This window comes from Gopherus flavomarginatus, chromosome 1, assembly GCF_025201925.1.
Source record: "Gopherus flavomarginatus isolate rGopFla2 chromosome 1, rGopFla2.mat.asm, whole genome shotgun sequence".
NCBI lineage: Eukaryota > Metazoa > Chordata > Testudines > Testudinidae > Gopherus > Gopherus flavomarginatus.
The window spans coordinates 236,295,462-236,317,108 of NC_066617.1; the positions used below are offsets into that span (position 1 = coordinate 236,295,462).

At 42.4% G+C, this 21,647-nt stretch overlaps 1 protein-coding gene across 9 annotated transcripts in view; it reads right to left on the bottom strand.

The window, feature by feature from the left end:
- SHROOM2 (shroom family member 2) overlaps positions 1-21,647 on the bottom strand; it is a 206,558-nt gene that overhangs the window by 17,582 nt on the left and 167,329 nt on the right. For 8 of the 9 annotated variants that reach the window (XM_050963270.1, XM_050963278.1, XM_050963286.1 and 5 more), the window contains 2 exons: positions 8,941-9,018; positions 7,300-8,049 (listed from right to left, as the gene is read on the bottom strand). In XM_050963270.1, the coding sequence (XP_050819227.1) occupies positions 7,300-8,049; positions 8,941-9,018 (828 nt within the window). The remainder of the gene's footprint in view (positions 1-7,299; positions 8,050-8,940; positions 9,019-21,647) is intronic. The other variant, XM_050963297.1, reaches the window with a different exon arrangement.

Consider the following 21,647-nt stretch of genomic DNA (forward strand, 5'->3'; position numbering starts at 1 on the left):
TTTTTGTCACGGATATTTTTAGTAAATTTTTAGAAAAATTCACGGAAGCCCATGACCTGTCCTTGACAGGTTGATGCGAGCAGTGGGGATGGGCTGCCTGTGGTGGATGAGAGCAGCGGGTATCCCTGCTGCTGCCAGGCCCTCTCTGCCGCCCACGGAGGCTGGGAGCAGCAGGGATTTCCTGATGCCTGCGGAGGAAGGGAGTGGCAGGGATCCCCATTGCTGCCTGTGGCTGGGTGGCGGCAGGAAGCAGCAGAGCTCCCCCCTGTTGCTGTCTGAAATCATGGAGGTCTTTGGAAGTCATGGATTCCATTACTTCGTTGACTAAATTGAAGCCTTAATGTTTTGTCAGTGACAGCCTATTGCAGGGATCCTGTAATACATACTGCTGAGCCATCTTGTGCTTAAGACAAGATATTCAATCAAGAACATGTCTTTTTAAATGGTAATTTACATTTTAAATTAGAAAATAACATGTTAGATAAACAGCAGCTGTTTATACTACTGGAGTGCGTGCGCTGTATGTACAGTATAAAACCAAAAACACGGATGGGGTGGTTTCAAGTTTGAAGAAAGTTTAAAATTATTGCGTTAATGTTGTGGGTTTGGAAAGTTTAGCCCCAGCAAAGGAACATTGCTAAAATATCTGGTTTCTGCTGGCTGGCTTTCTTTTAGATTAGTGACTGAGAGACACACACATATAGCTCCTTGGCTATATGTCTGGCTGTGTCTCAGAATTAAAAATAAAGCTGTACTTTCATGGTGAACAGAAAATAAGTCAATATTGTACTCCTCTGCAGTGGTAATCTATATATTTATATTTGTGTCTGTCTGAATATACAGACTATATTACACACAATCACTCAACCCTATATGAAATGACATATGTAGGTGATATTTTGACCATACTGCATATGTAATATTCTGATAGATCTAAAAAAGAATTCGCCTTAAAAAGAGGGGGAAAACCACACTTCAAATCCTTCTCCAGTAAGGATCCTTTCAGACTGTCAGTCATTTTGGAAAGTTCACACTCAACTCTGTCTTTCACTCCAAGCTCTCTCAGCTCCTGATTCAGTAAATCACCCAAGCATGTGTTTAAGAACCAGTGACTTCAACTGGTCTTATGCACAAAGAACATGTTTAAGAGCTTTGCTGAAAATGGTAAAATTCCTGTTGACTTCAGTGGGAATGGAGAGAGACGAACACTGGGTGCTTTTGAAAGTCTCCTCTGCAGTATGTTTAAATTGATGCATGCACATACACACCCATAAGACCCATTACATATTTCCTAATCTATTGTATGAAATTCCAAATCCTCATATAAACTTACACTTGTGGCTAACACTAAGCTGAGCCCACAAAATGGCATAATTGTTTCCATAGCATAAGGGTACGTAAATTAGTACAGAGTGGCTGTTGTTGCTCTGCGGTAAATGTTGAAGCCAGCGTCCCATCATAATTCCAGTTTTTATTCTTTCCTAATGACCCCAAAAAAGAAAGTGATCCCGGGAAGCCTGGCATCCAGCCTCTTATACTTGAGAACAGATATTTTCCCAGAAGTTTAGTAAAATTCAGAAAAGGAATTTGGAAAATAGAGGTGTTTTAAAACTTCCCCACAGTTCACTTAGTCAGAAGTGCCCTAAATTAATGTGTGTGTGGTGAGAAGGGGAATATGATGGTTGAGGGGGATAGGAGACTGGGAAGAAGTGCAGAGGAGAAAGAATCAGATATAGAGCAGGGGACAAAGGACCAGAGGAGACATGGCTTGGGTGGGGATCACACAGAAGGACTGGCAGTAAGTATCTTCCCTGCTTTTTTGAATGACCATGTACTAGGCATGAGGGGGGAGACAAAGTGGTACTCCTGGGAAAATTCTGTGCCACTGTGCAATGCAGAATTTCCTCCCACCGCCCCCGAAATGAGCTGCAGAGATATTGGCCGCCACTAGGGGCTGCTGGACCTGTAAGAGTGCAGCTCTCAAATAGAAGACAATGCCAGGGGAAAGTGGGAGGGAACTGGAGGGTTCCCAGCAGCTGCAATTCCCAGCATGTCCTGAAGAAAGGATGCGGAGTGCAGGAAATTGTGTAAGCCTGGGACCCAACATCAGGCTGTTTGTCCCTCTGGATACCTGGCCTCTGTGGGGGTAGGGGGTATAAGTGTTTGGGCTCGGGGGGAGGATGAGGCTGGGCTCTGGGGGGTTAGAGGGTATAAGTGTCTGAGCCACGTAAGGCCCCATGCCTGGGCTCTGGGTGGAAGGAGGTGAGAGTGTCTGGGCTCAGGGGGGCATGGCTGGTCTCTGGGGAGACAGGGCTGGGTTCTGGAGGGAATGGGGTGTGAGTGTCTGGCCCCCTAGCTGGGTCCTGGGAAAGGGAGGGGGCAGAGAAACAGGAACTGGGTTGTCATAGGGGTTTCTTTAACTCTCTATTCCTAGGGGAATTTTTGTGTGTGTCTTTATTGTTACAGACATACTTGCTGACAGGTATTTTGAAATAAATTACCAAAATCATTGAAACTGGCATGATTATGTAGTGTTATTTTGAGAAATAAAATTTGCATAATTTTAAAATATTGTGTGCAGAATTTTTCATTTTTTGGCACAGAATTCCCTCAGGAGTAAAAGCAGGGAAGCAGATTGGCAGAATATGGAGGAGATGACTGAAGGGGAAGAGGGCTGGGGCAAAAGGCATGGAATGAGGTGGAAAGTGACTGGGGGAAGCACAGAGAATGTGTGCGCAAGGGAAGGCATGAACACAGGTGCAGAGACCTTGAGGAGGTATCGACTGGAGTGCAAAGGTCCTGGGGAGGAGCATGGGGAATAGAAGGGAGATACTAGGGCACTCTAAGGGGCAGAGGCCATGGAGGTGGGGGCACAGGACAGCAGATTTTGGAGAGGTGGCATTATGGAAGGTGGGTGCAGGGAATTGGGGAAGGCATGCATCCATGGATGGATGAATAGGTGGAGTCTTATACAAGTCAAATATCTAGAATGTTAAATGTCTAGAGCTTCTCCTGTGATGAAAGCTTCCCCCTCTTCTCCACACCCCTTCATACTCTGCCTTGATATCAATCCCCACTGCGCACACACCTCCCATGGGCTTGCTGAAATCTGCAGAAGAGGAGCCAGGTTTGGGTGGGAGACCCTGTCTGTTGGAGCATGGGTTTCCTCACCTCCTCTCCCTACGTCCTAATCCAATTTACATTTTTGGTGCCCATTAAGAAAACAAGGAAATTCACAAACAACAAAAATGTAGTTGAAGAGTTCAGGCTGAAAGACAGATGCATATTAACAGTACCAGACACCAGGAGCCTACAGTACACATACTAACATTCCTGAAAACGGGCATGCAAGGAATCAGAAAGTGTTAAGCATCATGGTTAAACTGTATGCTAAACTACTCGATGTATTCCACTTATAAAATAAATACAATAGAGAACAGAGATATGACACACATTTTCCCACTTGTTACAATAACTGTTTCATTAGGTGAGTAATTTGAGGACAAAATAGTGTATACATACTCAAGGTCAGCGGTGTAGATCTTTAAAGTGTTAATGGAAGATGTATGGCTAAATCCCCATACACTGTTTTCACAAAGTCAAGCAATATATGTGCATATAATCAGGCACATCAACATTAAAGTTGTGTAAAAAGGCAATGCCAAATAAACTTAATTTACTATGCATTCTTCAATATCCATTCACAACACAGTATGGGAAGGTACTCATTACTGTAATTCCCCATTGTACCTAGGAATTGGAGATCCTATGCTATATGTCACTTATTGTAATAAGAATAGCCATGCTGGGTCAGACCAATGGTCCGCCAAGCCCAGTATCCTGTCTTTTGACAGTGGCTGATGCCAAATGCTTGAGAGAGAATGAAGCCAAATGCTTGAGAGAGAATGAACCGAACAGTCTATTATCAAATAATGCATCCCTTGTTGTCCAGTCCCAGCAAGGTTGCCAATCCTCCAGGATTGTCCAGGAATTAAAGATGAATCCTTAATTAAAGATTATGTAATTTGATGAAACCTCCAGGAACATGTGCAATCAAAACTGGCAGCCCTAGCTTCTGGCAGTCAGAGGTTTAGGGACACCCAGAGCATGGGGTTGAATCACTTGGTTAAAAGCCATGGATGGACCTATCTTCCATTGACTTATCTAATTCTTTTTTTAATCCAGTTATACTTTTTTGCCTTCACAACATCTCCCGACAATGAGTTCCACAGGTTGACTGTGCATTGTGTGAAGACGTTCTTCTTTATATTTGTTTTAAATGTACTGTCTATTAATTTCACTGGATGATCCCTTGTCCTTGTGTTATGTGAAGGGGTAAATAGCACTTCCTTATTCACTTTCTCTACATCATTCATGATTTTATAGACCTCTATCATCTCCTCCCTTAGTCATCTCTTCTCTAAACTGAATAGTCCCAGTCTTTTTAATCTCTCCTCACATGGAAGCTGTTCCATACTCCTAATAATTTTTGTTGTCCTTCCCTGTGCCCAGGGCCGGCTCTAGCCATTTCACCGCCCCAAGCACGGCAGCACACCGCGGGGGGGACTCTGCCGCTCACTGGTCCTGCGGCTCCGGTGGACCTCCCGCAGACGTCCCTGTGGAGGGTCGGCTGGTCCCGCGGCTCCGGTGGACCTCCCGCAGGTGTGCCTGTGGAAGCTCCATCGGAGCTGCGGGACCAGCGGACCCTCCACAGGGACACCTGCGGGAGGTCCACCGGAGCAGCCTGCCGCCCCCTGCCGCATGCCGCCCCAAGCACGCGCTTGGCGCGCTGGGGCCTGGAGCCGGACCTGCCTGTACCTTTTCCAGTGCCAATATATCTTTTTTGAGATGAGGCAACCAGAACTGCATACTATATACAAGGTGTGGGTGTACCATGCATTTATAAAGGCATTATGATACTTTATGTCTTATCATCTATCCCTTCCCTAATGGGTTCTATCATTGTTCCCTTTTTTCACTGCCATTGCACATTGAGTAGATGCTATCAGAGAACTATCCATGATGACTCCTAGATTTCTTTCTTGAGTGGTTACAGCTAATTTAAACCCCATAATTTTTTATGTATAATTGGGATTATGTTTTCCAATATGGATTATTTGGCATTTATCAGTATTGAATTTCATCTGCCATTTTGTTGCCCAGTCAATCAGTTAAGTGATATCTCTTTGCTGTCAGCTTTGGCATTAACTATCTTGAGTAATTTTGTATCATCTGCAAATGTTGCCCTGTGTTCACCCCCTTTTCCAAATCATTTATAAATACATTGAATATGTTTCTTTATTTTGCTTTCTGATGTAACCATCACAGCATTGAGATGTAGTTTTAGGTACCTGAATTTCCTTATATTGAACAAAGAAAAGACTAGGTCTTAAAAAAAAAAATTATAGCAATTTATAATTAATGGATTACAGTGCAAGTATTTCACCAAATTCTTGAGCTTAAAAAAAAAAAACAACCACCTCCTCCTCCCTCCCCTTCCCCCGAAAAAACTCACACCACACACACATACAAAATTTTAACCTTCTGGAGTCCTTAAGTTCTTTACTAAGGTAAAACAAATGATGACTGAAGGATACTGTCTTCTAGAGAGGCTTCATTCAAAACAACAGATTTATGCCACAAAAGGTGCTCAGAAAAGGAACAGGTAATTTGCAAGCTGTGAAGTCAAATGTTATGACAATGATGAGGTGCAAAAAATCTAGAAAACATGCAGCAGCAACATCAGTCAAAAATGATTTTGTTTTACAAATGCCATTTTCGATGCAGAAAAACTGAAAATAGAACAGATAAAACCATATCACTACTGTAGACAATAACTGGACATGCACACAGAGAATGCACTGGGAACATATTGCAAAATAATATATAATTGCTGACCTTTAAAGAAAAATATGCCTCTTTCACTCAGCATAGCAACCTCCATACTCATTTAGCCAGTATCGTTTTCTCCACTTTTCAACAATGAATTATAATGTCATATTAAGTGTTTAATGAAAACATATTCCTGAGCCTCCTGGAAGGGTTTATTATGTAGCAGAAAAATGACTGTTTATGACATTATCGTATGCAGTGTTGTTGCAGCCATGTCAGTCCCAGGATATTAGAGAGACAAGGTGGGTGAGGACTGGACCAACTTCTGTTGGTGAAAGAGATAAGCTTTCAAGCTTACACAGAGCTTTTCTTCAGCTCTGGGAAATGTACTCAGAATGTCACAGGTAAATACAAGATTGTATTTACCTTGTATTTAGCTGTGACACTCTGAGTACATTTCCCAGAGCTGGGAAGAGCAAGCTTGAAACAGAAATTGGTCCAATAAGATATTACCTCACCCACTTTGCCTCTATTTATGACATTGGCAGCATGGGATGCCATACAGCAAACTATGAACCAGCTTATATTTGCTTCAACATTAGACACAAAGTATCAGAGGGGTAGCCCTGTTAGTCTGGATCTGTAAAAGCAGCAAAGAGTCCTGTGGCACTTTATAGACTAACAGACGTTTTGGAGCATGAGCTTTCGTGGGTGAATACCCACGAAAGCTCATGCTCCAAAACGTCTGTTAGTCTATAAGGTGCCACAGGACTCTTATTAGACACAAAGAGTATTAAAATGGGGAAAGACGGAGTGTTGGGGGAGGGAGAAGACTAGTTTACATTCTCTGACATTAGCTTCCAAGTCAGGTGATATATAAATGGTTTGCTAAACAGTTGTTAGCAACCATCAGCAGGCTGCTCAGGAATGCCAAGCTGCATTAAAAACTTTTATTTGAAAAAAATAAAAACCCCACAAAATTCATAATTTGCAGATGACAAGCGTACCTCACATGTAAGCTTTTGGAATAGGTGCCACCAAAATGAATGCAATTTTCTTGCACAATAATTGTTTTAGCTCCGTGCACGTTGTGGATTAGAAACCACCCCACAGTTGGGCAAAACATTTCATCCCATTTAGTTTCTGTAATGGAAATTCCAGTTAAAATTTTAGAACGGAGCAGAATTTCTATTGATCTACTGTCCTTCAGCAGAAACCAAGAGAGACCAGTTGAATGATTGCAATAGAATTAAATGGAATTTCAAATATGGTTTAGATATTTGTTGCAGCAGTTGCTGCTGCCCTACAGAAGTGTGTCACTTGCAAGACATGCTGGAAAGGTTAATACTGAATAGACCCAAAGGCAGTTTCTTCACACTTCTTCACTAAAAGTAACAGCCAATTATTAACAAAACCTAACATGGGAAAGAGGCTTCTAAAAGGCACATAATTGTAAAGGCACAATACCTTGCTGGGTTCTCATCCTGAACAGATACAGGAGGCTTGTCAGTTAGCTTCTGTGGCGCAAACTGAGGTGAAGGGGACCTTGATGTCTCCATTCCAGGTTTCTGAAGGTAGCGATACTTTGAAGACAATACAGGTTCAGATTTAAGATGTGCTTTCTCTTCTAAGTGCTGACACACATTCTCTGTGGATGCTGTTTGCCGGAGACCCTGAGGATGAGCGCTCTTTAGTCTTCCACTGAACGCTGCAGGACTCTGAACGTAACCTGTAATTACCTCACCAGAGCTGGGGGAAATGGACTGAATGGGCTTCCTGGGTACTGCCAGCAGTGATTCTGAAGAGATGCTGAGTGAGGTGGAATTGTCCTGGCCCCTGTATTTATTATCTCGTTTGGGAGGGGGAGGCCTCTGCGGGGCAGGTCCACGTCTCTTGTTCAGCAATGTCAGCTCTGTCCACTGACTTTCCTCTCCTCTGCCTTGTGGCGGACAGGAGTGGCTCTCCTGCAGTGTTTGAGGCTCAGAATAAGTAAGAAGGGGTAAGCTGCAATCCTTGCTTTTCTCATTCACGTTTTCCTGGGAGTATCTGTAATCACTGGGCAATGTCCCGGATCTTCTGCGGCTCTCTTGAGACAAGACAATAGGTTCTCTTGTTTGAAATGGTCTAACAGATGCCTTCCATTTGGGTCCTAAATTTTGGTCCAGCTGAGCCCTTTGTTCTCCTGGGTTATCTTCTGGGAATCCTGTATCAGCTTGCCTAGGAACAGAAGAAAAATCATTAGTCAATTACTGTGCTATTATTTCCTCCTGTGTATTGCTACAGAAGTACTGGGAAGCTTGGGGACAGATTATGTCTGCCATATTACATTAACTAACAGCTACAACCTACTTTAAAAATATATATAATATTGTATTTCTAATGTAATGTGATGAGTCAAAGCACAATGTCGGTCTAAATTAGGTTATGTTATGTCATGAAATGGGACATAGCCTTGAGTTACCTGAGGCACTACAATGCACATGGTATAGCTGAACATGCAAGAATATTTTCTTCTAACTTTTGTGTAAATTAAGAGAATGGCTTCCTTGTATGGCCTTCAACACTCAATTAACATTTCTTTCAATTTCCAAGCAAGTAATGAATGCAGTGTCTAACTAAATGCAGATTGCCAAACAAGTCCGCTCTCTATTATTTTAAAATGGCATACTTGACATCATAATTCACCGCCCACATTCATATGGCAAAATTAACATAATCTTAGGGTTTAAATTTGCAGATATAAATTACTGATGCAAAATTAATGCGCACTGACAAAAGCATCAAATGCATTGGTACCGATAAGGTGAGGGAAGAGATATCTTTTAGAAACAGAAAATAAAGGCACAATATTTTGGATCGAGGTCTATACTAGGCTTAACAAACAAATCAGATAAGAGTCTTTGTCCCTACAGCATGAAGTATTGCTGTGGCTAACGAGTCCTGTCTCATCTTATACAAGATATTTTTGTTTTACTCCAAGTCTATACTTCTCTTTGCTTTGTAGTCACCACGCTGAAGCAACTCAAGGCTGGTGCCAAGCACAAGAAGTATAGTTGAGTTGTGCTCACCAGAGAAAGACACATCAGAAAAGGAAGTAAGTAAAAGTACCTCGGAGACCCAGAAAGAAGGCAGGTTTGTTCTCTGCTTAGGGGAGGTTGGAGAGATACTGTGAGCTGAGAAAAGAAGCTGTAACAGAAAAGTAAAAGGTTTCAGAGTACATTATTTCATTTGCACCACTGGAAGTTTTGTTATCAGTATTTGGAAATGAGACTGGGCAAGTGTAAGAGGGACTACACGTTTTCTTTAAATAAATAAATAAATAAAAGCTGGAATGTTTGATCAATGAAACACAAAAAAATTGAGTGGGCCATTTAGGGAACTGGGGTAAAAATCTGTCTGAGGATTAGCCCTGCTTTGAGCAGGGGGTTGGACTAGATGATCTCCTGAGGTCCCTTCCAACCCTGATAGTCTGTCTGTCTGAAATCTGACATCAACGGTTACGTTGCGACTTTATCAATCTACTGATCTCAGCATGATTCTACACTGGAAACCTTCCTTTACTGATTGCAGGTGTTATTTCCACAGACATTAAAAAAATAGTGTGTACTCATATTTGATTTCATTTTTAAAAGGCAGCTCAAAATATGCTTATTTCTATTTTAACTTCAGAATGTCACAGTTTTTTACCCCCCTTCTGCCAAAATACCTTACTTTAAAACAGAGGATTGAAAAACCTAGTACAGTTAATATAAAGATCATCCATGATTAATTTTTTTCTGAGTAAGGCACCTAACCTCCATTCTTCCATATGGCACAAGGAACTTGGTCCCTTGCATCAAGTACATCATATTGGAAATTACATTGAAATTATGTTGTGTCACAACATGAAAACTTGATAACTGAATCAAGTCATCACTAGTTCCTCAGTGTGCTGTCTGGAGACAAAGTAGAAAAATTCAAGTTGCGTGGGTGCCATTGCACATTTTGCTCAACAAAAGGTGTGTTTTCCCAAGCAGGTCATGGTGGGAGGTAAAACAATGACTCAGTTACCTAAGGTCTGCAGTGCTGATAAGTGTAGTACTATAATTTTGTTTCTGTATTTTACTAAGATGCCGTAAAACCTCATGTTTCTTTCCTTCTAAGGCTGATGAACCAGACAGTGTCTGAAACAAACAAAAGGTCTGATTTCAAGCAAAAAGGTCACATCAAGCGGGATTTTTTTGTAATATTTGTATGAAACCGATGTGTGCCTCAGTTTCCCTATATGCTGCATTGTTACCTAGGGGTCTCAATGGTGCCTAGATGTCTGGGTCTTAAGTCCCATATCAGTGGAGTTCCTGAGAATACAATGGCAGATCCAATTGCCCAGTCATTGACACCTAGCAAACAATGACCATAGATTGCCCCCTCTCTTTGTAGGAAGCCAAGCAGCATTTCCCCAGTGGGAGAACAAAGGTCCAGAGGAGGGTTAAGCGTGGACTGCAGGAAGAAGGCAAGCACACCTGGGAATCAGATGGATTACAGTTGGGCTCTGACCTAATTGTAATGGACTATGCTTTAATCTTCATTCCTCTATGCCGGGGTGGGCAAACTTTTTGGGCTGAGGGCCACATCTGGGTGGGGAAATTGTATGCAGGGCTGAGGCAGGGAGCTGGGGTGCGGGAGGGAGTGCAGGCTGTGGGAGGGGGTGCAGTGTGCAGGAAGGGGCTCAGGGAAGGGGGTTGGGGTGCAGGAGGGGGCTCAGGGCAGGGGTGCAGGAGGGGTACAGACTGCGGCAGAGGGCTCAGGGCAGGGGGTTGGGGTGCAGGAAGGGTATGAGATGCAGGCAGGGACTTAGGGCAGGGAATTGGGGGGGGGGTGTGCAGGAGGGGTTTGGGCTCTGGCCCAGCGCTGCTCACCTAAAGCGGTTCCGGGGTGGCAGCCGCACACACTCCCTGCATGCCTGCCCTGTCCCCAGCCGGCACCACTCCAGGAAGCGCTGCGCCCCTGGGGGAGGAGGGACAGAGGGCTCCGCATGTGTTCCCCATTCCCAGCCAATGGGAACTGCGGGGGGCAGTGCCTGGAGCCAAGGGCAACACACACAGCCCTCTGACCCCCAGCTTGGGGGCCACAGGGACATGGTGTTGGCTGCTTCTGAGAGCGGCGCAGGGCCCATGGTGCCACGGGGGGCAATCCCGCGGGCTGTATTCAAAGCCTTGAGGGGCCAGATCCGGCCTGTGGACTGTAGTTTGCCCACCTCGCTCTATGCCAATTTAAGAACTTCCTCTGCTGTGTTCCAGATGATTAATAAACCCTACTGTTTTCACAATGCTGTGAGAGTGTCACTGAAAATGCTTGGAGAGGTGCACTGATCCCTAAAATGTGTACAATTCTCCATCAAGGGTCCGTCTCATTTAGACTAGCTGAACAGAGCTCATGGTGTGAAGCAGGAGTGCTGCAGGCCCAGTCTAAGGAGGTGGTGAAACTGTGTTGCTTATCCTGGAGGAACAGCAAGACCCTGAGGGGCGTCTGCCACATTGAAAGGTTCCGCCTAGAGACTGCTCCAAGGCTGGGGGCAGTAACGCCCATCCTGTGGATCTGGGACACCAGGTAATCCTAGAGCTTGTCTACACGGTGCCAGCAAAGGGCACTAGAGGGGTGTACAATCTATAGGATGGTTTGAATTAAGATATAAGTAGAAGTTAGGTTTTGGGCTACAGTGAAGAGGGGAAACTGACAAGAAAGCCAGCTCCCAGCTCCCCAGCCAGGCTGCTGCCGGGTCTCTGCTCCAAGCTGGACTGCCAACCAGGCTCCCCGCTCCCTCCTCCCTGCCAGGAGCACGGTGGCCAACTGGACTCCAGGTGCAGATCTCCTCACCAGAGGCGAGAAGCCCCCACTAGCTGCCTCCAACTCCCGGCTGGGAGTGTGGAGGCAAGAAGCCCTGGGAAACTTTCCCTCTGCTCCAGGCTGGGAACAGGAAGCCCTGAGGGGCAGCAGGGCTCTCATTCCCCCCCACTGTCTCCCTTCAGCTCGTGGAAATGCTCCTGGTGAGGACACCCACCACCAACAGGAGGGTAGTGTGGACATCAGCCACCACAGTAATTATTGCTAGTTAAAGTCTAAAAAAAGTGTAAAAAAAAAATAATCACAGATAAGATGGAGACTGTGTGTCATGGGAAAGTAAGAGTTAGCAAGGACATAACCCAAGGTTATGTTACCATTATGTTTTTGGTTATAACTGGTTTGAGTAAAGTTTTTTAAAGATTGCTTTTGAAAATCGTGAATGTTTTATTAAAATGCTATCATTTTGACAGTATGAGAAGAACTTTGGTGCAGATGTTAGTTTAAATAATGGGTAACATAAAGAGCCATTATGAAGGTGGTGGAAATATAACTATGGTAAAGGGTAGTTTAATGCTAATTAGAACTATAACGGAGTATAAAAGAAGTAAATGTTGCTAAATTGCAAGGGTGCTCCGATTAACCTTAAAAGGGTACTTACTGCTAGGTTTCAGGATTATAAGGCTCTCCTTCATGCCGTTGTCAATAGGCTGATCATCCATTGCTAGACCATTTCATCTTTGAGTGTGAGGATAACAGTAGTATTTACATAATTGGTAGTTGCCTGTCTATTTGTTAACTAATCATTTTTCTTTTTAATAGACTTTGGCTGTGTCATAAACAGATAGCTAAGCGTTAATGTCTCTTTCACCTATAAAAGGGTTAACAAACAGTAACCTGAAACACCTGACCAGAGGACCAATCAGGAAACAAGACTTTTTCAAATATGGGTGGAGGGAAGTTTTGGGTGTGAGTTCTTTGTTCTTTGTCTTAGGTCTGACCCTCTCGGCTCTGAGAATGATTTTTCTATCTCCAGGCTTTCTAATCTTCTGTTTCCAAGTTGTAAGTACAAGGATAGTAAGACAATAGGTTTATATTGTTTTTTTTTGTATTTACATGTGTCTAGTTGCTGGAATGTGTTAAATTGTATTCTTTTTGGATAAGGCTGTTTATCTATTTTTTTTTCCTTTAAGCAATTGACCCTGTATATTGTCACCTTAATACAAAGACTATTTTTAATGTCTTTTTCTTTCTTTTTTTTATATAAAGCTTTCTTTTTAAGACCTGTTGGAGTTTTTCTTTAGTGGGGACTCCAGGGAATTGAGCCTGCAGCTCACCAGGGAATTAGTGGGAGGAAGAAGTCATGGGGAAAATCTCTTTGTGTTAGATTTACTAAGCCTGACTTTGCATACCCTCTGGGTGAGGAGGAAGAGAGATTAGATCTCTCGGTACTTGTGTTTCCAGGACTGGAAGCAGGGAATCTCCTAGGGTCGTCCAGGGAGGGGAGCCTGGGAGGAAGTAACAAGGAAACAAGGGGAGAGGGTTATTTCCCTTTGTTGTAAGACTCCAGGCATCTGAGTCTGGGGGTCCCCCAGGGACGGTTTTGAGGAGACCACAGTGAGCTAGGCACTGTATAATTCCTAGCTGGTGGCAGCGATACCAGGTCCAAGCTGGTAACTAAGCTTGGAGGTTTTCATGCTAACACCCATATTTTGGACGCTAAGGTCCAGGTCTGGGAAGAAATGTTATGACAGGGTGCATCATTCAAAGCATCACTTAGTGGTCCTCTACTAAATAATTTTTCTGTAACCTACCTAGAAAACTAAGTTGGGTTTTGTGGCACCCTTTTCTTTGACAACTTAATATTAATTGGGAGCATTTCAATATAAAGATTACAAAAGGTTACAGATGTGATGCGATGTACTCTAACTGCCCCATGTAGACCATGCTGCTGCCTTCTAGCAGGTTTCTATGACCTTAAGGTGAATTAGGTGCCTTTTAGGCTGCACCAGCAGGCTCTACCTGGGGTGGTCAAAGCGCAACATGTTAGAGCATTTTACAACTCACATCCCTCTGGTGCACTTTGCCATGCTACATAGACAATCCCTTAGCATTTTTTCTCTTGTTATATGTAAATTTGACCATATGAATGACCATTTTTGTTACCCTTTTCATATACCATCTATTTTAGTCTTCAACTCACCCTTATTGCCGATCTTTAAATAGAAATGCAAGCAAATTTTGGCCAGATCCTCAAACTGAAGTCAATGAAACGATACCAATTATCACTAACTGAGAATCTGGCTCATGCAGTTTTATCATTGAAATGGGCACTGTCACAGTTGCTGTGTTGACCTACTTGTACAAATGTCTTATCTGAAAGGTCTTGCCTTTCAATATGAAAGGCACATCAAAATGGACCTTGAAAGTAAGTCCTTCCCAAATGGTTCAGATTACTCCAAAGGTTGTGCCAACCAGCACTGCCAAAGTAAACCAATTTTTAGGCCTATTGTACCAGCCTTGACAGTGTCTCATGAATAAAAGGATTCTAATCGGGGAAAAAACACCCATAAAACAAGTATAGTTCATGAAATTTCTTTGCAAATACAAAACAGTAAAATGAGTAGTTCCTCATGCAGCTGAATGTTGTTTTGGTGCTGTCCACACAACTATTGTTAAGGTTTTGAGAGCGCTTCCACTATAACCCCAGCTTTTCAGTCATATGTAAACACTATTCTGGGCTCAAACTTGATAAACAAAATCCATTTTTGTTTTTGTGCAATCAAGAATTAAGGTAATGTTTTAAACCTCAATATTGCATAAAGAAAAGGTGATCAGGCATGGATGCCATTTTCACATTCATTACTCAAAAATGACATTTTAGAAGTTTTTTGCCAATATTATGGGTCTGTAATGCATAAAGCACAAAATCACTTCCGAAAATAGTTTGTGAAGGTAGGTGAAGTGCCTTCTTTTAAAATGATTTTGAATTTCTACACTTTAAATAGATATTTACATGGCAACAGTTCATAGCAGTTGTGAAGGAGACATTTTAGTTTATCAGTACAATGGTAACTCTCTTACAATCAAATGAGAAATCTCTATCTTGGTTTCTTTAAATATTTAAATTTTAAACATCCCATTTTACTAGAAGATGTTTAAAACTGACAAAACACCAAAAGATTCAGGACATGAGTCTCATTTACCCTAAAGCCACTTCATGCCATTCTAGGCAGGTCAGAGAACATAAGAACGGCCATACTGGTTCAGACCAATGATCCATCAAGTCCAGTATCCTATCTCTGACAGTGGCCAGTGCCAGGTGCTTCAGAGGGAATGAACAGAACTGGTTAATTTTGAGGTGCCATGAAGTGGGAGTGAATTATATTTAAAAACCAAATGAATATATTTACTCTACTTTAAGGACCCTTTTCACTACTAGAGTGGCATGGCCTTGGGGTAAACGAGAATCACGCCCTCGGAATAAAGGGCCAGATCCAATAATCCTTACTCACATCTGGTCGGATCTCACAACGCTGACTTAGAGAATCAGATTTTCCCTGTTGAGTTCAACGTGAGCAGGTCTGGGCTTTTAAATAGTCCCACTGACTTTTATGGAAATATTCACAAGAGTAAGGGCTGCAGGATTAGGACCTAGGTACTGAATACAGATGTCTGTCAAAAGTAACAGTTGTTCCTCATCTAGGTAACTGATGTACAGCTTGATTTTTTTTTTCTGCTCACTCGTGATGCCAGAAAATCCTTTAAGCTCTCTGATTTCTCTTTATTAACATAGGTCATAACATACTACATAATGGCAATGGTGGGGTACACAGAAAATCAAGATCACAACATAAGAGGGTCCAAAGATGTGAATTACATGCAGTGCTGCAGCCAGTCTGCAAAGTTTATATTAAACTTGACATGCAAATCAGAACTGTTTTTGCAGGCGAAAGTGAACAGGACACAGCGCACTATTAAGTTGACATGTTGACACATCTAAAAACTATTTGTGTTCTAGAATTTCTGATGAGATGTTCTTAACAATCTTTTGGTTTGTACCATAATGAATGCTTTGATAAATAGTACTGTCATACTCCAAAATAAAATGAAATAAAAAATATTTAAAATGTCACAGTGTAGATGACTTAAGGGATGTGGTGTTTCCAATTGGTGAGGTAAAAGTTAATGGGATTGCATACGTGCCTTCATACAGAGTTTTTATGAAAGTAAACACACATTTTACAGTGGCACACAGGGTGGTTATAGGGAAAAGGTAGCTGCATTCAGCATGGGGGATAATTTACATTCAGGGTGGGTGGGTTCTCATGCAAAACATGCTAATCACGTTACCCTGAAGAGATTTGATCTTACTGTTCAGAAAGGAGGAAAAGAAAGAAAGCTTCAAGCACCAGAAGAACCCTGTGGCAAGAACCTGCAAAGTGTTACATTAGTGTAAATACTGAGAAGTCCATTAAAAAGAGGCTGATTCAAAACTTTAATTGCTCTGTAGAAAGAAACACACAAAATATGGAATTGCAGAGATCAGGTCCACAGAAACTTGCAAAGGAAACTATAAACACCACTGGAAAACCCACCTTTTGTAAATAGAAAACAACCTTATCATAAAATGAGGTTCAAATAAATATTCCAGCTACCATTGACACAATGGGAGAGATTTTTAATCCTTTGATAACATGACTGTAAAGGCATTGCTGATTTACTGCTTAGTGCAGAACTAAATCTATTTTATCATTGTACAGTTTGATGGCTTTGGCAAAAATAAAATCCCAAACATGTCAGCTACGTGAATTTTCAAAGAAAAAAGAACTGACACAGTTCTAATATTACCAGCTTAAATAAATTTTATACGTACAAGTAACATCCATAAATTTGCCTCCATTTAGGCCAATGATCCATGGTCACCTTACTAATCCATTACCAATCACTATCATCAAAAACTTCATATACCAGATCATCTTAATACCTGAGAGACGACTACTTTCCCCAGTATACACTGCCACAGTTGTGAAGGCAAGTTGCTGATTCTAGATAACCCTTGATTTAACAGTAATTGTTTGCAGCATGTTCTCCATAAAGGTTCTGGGGCTCTGCAATGCATTGCCACCCATGGAAAGATGTGTTGACTTTGCAGGGCTCATTTGTTTATCTAGCTTTTGCAAAAAATGAGGGGGGATGGACATACAGATTGAAGTATGAGGGTGCTGGTGTTTGGTAAGTGCTGCAGCTTGGTAGGATGGGTGAGCCGATGGCACTGAATTTGTGCTTTGTAATTCTAAAGAACTGGCAGGGCACTCATAGCCTGGTATGGGTGCTTTTTACTTATTCTAAATTGAAAGAAAATAAACCAAATAAAATATTACAGCAATAACCTCCTGGCCTAGAAAGGAGGGAAGTGGACTCCTGTGGAAGCAATCCCCTTCAGGTATAACTGGCCATGTCTATCTTTAAATGGCATTGGACTCTGTTATTTAAGACAACTCCTTTTCCATATCCCACTTTAACAGATGACATCTGTGGAGTCATCTCAGCACTCAGTGCTAGGGACTCTGCTTTCAGTAGTCTCCGGCAGAATCTCTGGATCTTGCTTTTCATGATTGTCCCTCGAAGCCCGAGCAAACATTTTGTTCATAGATTCATAAATTCCAAGGCCAGAAGGGACCATTATGATCATCTAGTCTGACCTCCTGTATAACACAGGCCATAGAACTTCCCCAAAAGAATTCCTAGAGCATAGCTTTTGGAAAAACATCCACGCTTGATTTAAAATTTATCAGCGATAGAGAGAAATCCACCACGACCCTTGGTTCAATCAGGCTTTTGGTTCAACACTGATTTGCTTCTACTCTGGTTACTTTAGGATTAGTTGGATGCCTTAGGCCAGGTTTTGGAGTACTTTTAAACATTTGTTATACGGAGCCTGAGTGCCATGTAAAATTTGCCACACTGGAGATGGAGATTGTCTTGAGAATGGAACGAGTTGAACTCTGGGCATATGTTTCACATTTTAATTGCACTTTAAAAGTTGATTAATTCCAATGATGTAAAAATATATATTCCTGATCAGAGCAACAAGCAGAAACAGGAGACATGTGTGCACTTACAGCAGATAGCAGTGGTCTAATTCACAGGTGTGTAAAATGCATGGTTGGGCCTAAATCATTTTTTTAGAAGTCTCCTACAGATGTCCATGAGCAATCACCAGAATGGATCATTTTGTAGTGCATGGGATGGCCCATGTAGCATCTCTGAGGTGTATGACAAAACCCGTTCCCCTTTACTTTCCTTTAGTATACACCTACTTTCTCTTGTTTTACATTTCGACCTTATCTAAGCTAGGGCTGACAAGTGAGATGTTCAGTTGAGTTAGCTAGCTCAGGCAGTGAAAGGAATCCAATTAGCATGCTGTAAACTACAGTTTCTTTGTCTTGACTTGATTTGTAGAGGTGTTTATTAGATCAAGCTAGATAACTTGATGTATCACCACACCTGTAAACCCTAGTCTAGATATGGCTTTAGTTACAACGTGTTAGCTAACATTTTAAAAATACACCTTTTATCCTAGGCTTGTCTATATAGGGACGTTTTACCAGTTACAGAGGCATAATTATATAGGATTTAACTCATCCCAATGTAGACAATCTCATTCCAGTATCAGAGTGGCTTTCCTTGGTTTAGTTTAAACCACCTTCTTAAGCAATGTAAGATTAACTGAAAAAAGAAAAGGCACTTTGATATCCAAATAAAAGGATCCACAGGTGGGGAGTTATACTGGTATAATTACAGCAAATGAAATGTCTACTTTAGGTTATACTGAATTTTGTTTCCCCCAGGTAGGCAAGGCCCTAATCTAGACAGTTTTAGGCTTGGTCCATACATAAAACTTAGGCTGACCTAGCTACATTGCTCAGGACTTGATGCAGTAAAGCTGATCTAACCCTCAGTGTAGGCAAGGCTATGTCAATGGAAGGATTCTTCCATCAACCTAGCTACTGGCTCTTGCAGTAGTGGATTACCTACATCAATGGAAAAACCTTTTCCATTGATTTAGGAAGCATCTATAGCAGTGGTTCTCAAGGTGGAGTCCACGGATCCCTGCGGACAGGGTACTCCAGGGGCTCCGGGAGATGGCCAAGGTCACTGGCCCTGCTGATCAACTCTTCTTTCCCTGTGCCTTTTGCATGCCGCGGAACAGCTGTTCAGCAGCGTGCAGGAGGTGCTGGGAGGGAGGGGGAGGAGCGGGGATGGGGCACACTCGGGGGAGGAACAGAAAGAGGCAGAGAAGAGGTGGGGCAGGGTGGGGCCTTGGGAGAAGGGGGTGGAATGGGAGCAGGACTTGGGTCTGAATAGGGGTTGAGCACCCCCAGGGAAAATGAGAAGCTGGGTTCGGGGTCTGCAAAAAATTTAAAAATCATAATGGGGCTCTTTGGGTTGCTAAAGTTTGAGAACCGCTGGTCTGCACTACAGCTCTACAATGTAGTGTAGGCATATCCTTAGTTTGTAAGCTCTGAGGGCAGGAACCATCTTTTTGATGTATGCTTGCACAGTGCCTAGCATAATGGGACCCACAGTTGCTACAGCAATACAAATAACTAAAAAAAATAAAAATAAAAAATAGCACCTTCCCTTGTTCCTACCCAGTGAAGTTGAGATTATGCTTAGCTTTACAATTGCTGACTCTAAAGTATATTCTAGAGAGCCAAATGATGAAATACCCGCATAGGATACGGCCTTATCTATGGTTACTTGTACAGGAGCTTTGCCCCTGCATAACAGCAGCCTCAGGTACTTGGTGTTTTTCAAATGCAGGAGGGTATTTTCCAGATAAAGGAAAATTTGAGATACTTGTATAATCGAGATTGAAAAATTAGGAACAAGCTATTGTTTTACAGCTTCCAAAGCACTGTTGCCTAGGGTAGAGCTGTCAATTTATTTGCTCTGCCCAAGACACCAGGCAGAAAATTCAATTTGATCCAGCTCACCAGGGGACCCCCCAAACGCATAACAAAGCGGACATCCAAATGCTCTGCTTTCTTTGGTGGATCACTACCAATAGGCGTTGGAAAGAGGTGTATTTTAAAGGAGAGATCAAATGAATTGGGAAGTCTTTTGGAGCTCAAGTTGAGGGAAGGGAACCCAAGCATAAGGGGAGCACTGAAGAATACAGGTAGCTGGAGAAGGCTACAAAGTAGGCACTTAGGAAGGTGGTTTTGGAGAGTTAAAAGGAAGTGAGAGTACTGAAGGTGAAGATGAGAAATGAAGTTAAATGTGGAAGGTGAGAGGGAGGCCATGAAGGGAAGTGCAGAGAAGAGTGACATGGTTAGAATGATGAGATAGGAAGAGAGGTTTTTGCATTTGGTAGATGAAATAGGTGCAGATTAAATTACTAGGAGGCTAGAAAGACAGACGTTGCAGTAATTAGGGCCAGAATTTCATCACTCTTCTCCCTCCTATCAAAGACTTGTTTCAGTAATAAACAATATATGTTAGCCTAAAGCTAACATGGCCCCATATTTGTGTTGTAGTAAATCTTATATTAAAAGCTTTTGCTGTTACAGATTTCTCTAACATTATGGAGATCACTGCTCTCGCCATGCCTGAGCCCCTGACTGGATGCCACTTGGTGGAAGACGGAAAAGAGGACAACAGATGACAATAAAACTACTAAGACAGATGCTGCTGTTATGGGAAGAGACTGCGATGGAACAAGAAATACAGCATTAGACAGGCAGTGGTGGAAACACTGGATTGCCTCATGTGTCACAAGGTACAAGAACATCTATGATGATAATTAGTCCCTCCACCCCTGTCATAAACAGATAGCTAAGGGTTAATTATCAGAGGGTAGCCGTGTTAGTCTGGATCTGTAAAAGCAGCAAAGAATCCTGTGGCACCTTATAGACTAACAGACGTTTTGGAGCATGAGCTTTCGTGGGTGAATACCCACTTCCTCAGATGCATGTCAGATGCATGCATCTGAGGAAGTGGGTATTCACCCACGAAAGCTCATGCTCCAAAACGTCTGTTAGTCTATAAGGTGCCACAGGATTCTTTGCTGCTAAGGGTTAATGTCTCTTTCACCTGAAGCACCTGACCAGAGGACCAATCAGGAAACCGGATTTTTTCAACTTTGGGTGGAGGGAATTTTGTGTCTAAGTCTTTGTTTTCTGTCTGCCTGCTTTCTCTGAGCTTTGAAGAAGTAGTTTCTACTTTCTAGTCTTCTGTTTCTAAGTGTAAAAACAAAGAGATCAAATAGTAAGTTATATGGTTTCTTTTCTTTGGTATTTGCATAAATATAAGTGCTGGAGTGCTTTGATTTGTATTCTTTTTAAATAAGGCTGTTTATTCAATATTCTTTTAAGCAATCGACCCTGTATTTTGTCACCTTAATACAGAAAAACCATTTGCATGTATTTTTTCTTTCTTTTTATATAAAGCTTTCTTTTAAGACCTGTTGGAGTTTTTCTTTACTTCAGGGAAATTGAGTCTGTACTCACCAGGAAATTGGTGGGAGGAAGAAATCAGGGGGAGATCTGTGTGTGTGTTGGATTTGCTAGCCTGATTTTGCATTCCCTTTGGGGGAATAGGAAAGTGCTTTTGGTTTCCAGGACTGGGAACGGAGAGGGGGAGTCACTCTGTTTGGATTCACAGAGCTTGTGTCTGTGTATCTCTCCAGGAGCACCTGGAGGGGGGAAGGGAAAAAGGATTATTTCCCTTTGTTGTGAGACTCAAGGGATTTGGGTCTTGGGGTCCCCAGGGAAGGTTTTTCAGGGGGACCAGAGTGCCCCAAAACACTCTAATTTTTTGGGTGGTGGCAGCAAGTACCAGGTCCAAGCTGGTAGCTAAGCTTGGAGGTTTTCATGCTAACCTCCATATTTTGGACGCTAAGGTCCAAATCTGGGACTAAGGTTATGATATGGTGTGCAGTGGTGAGATAGACAGAATCCAGAAGCCAGTAGGAATATTATATTTTT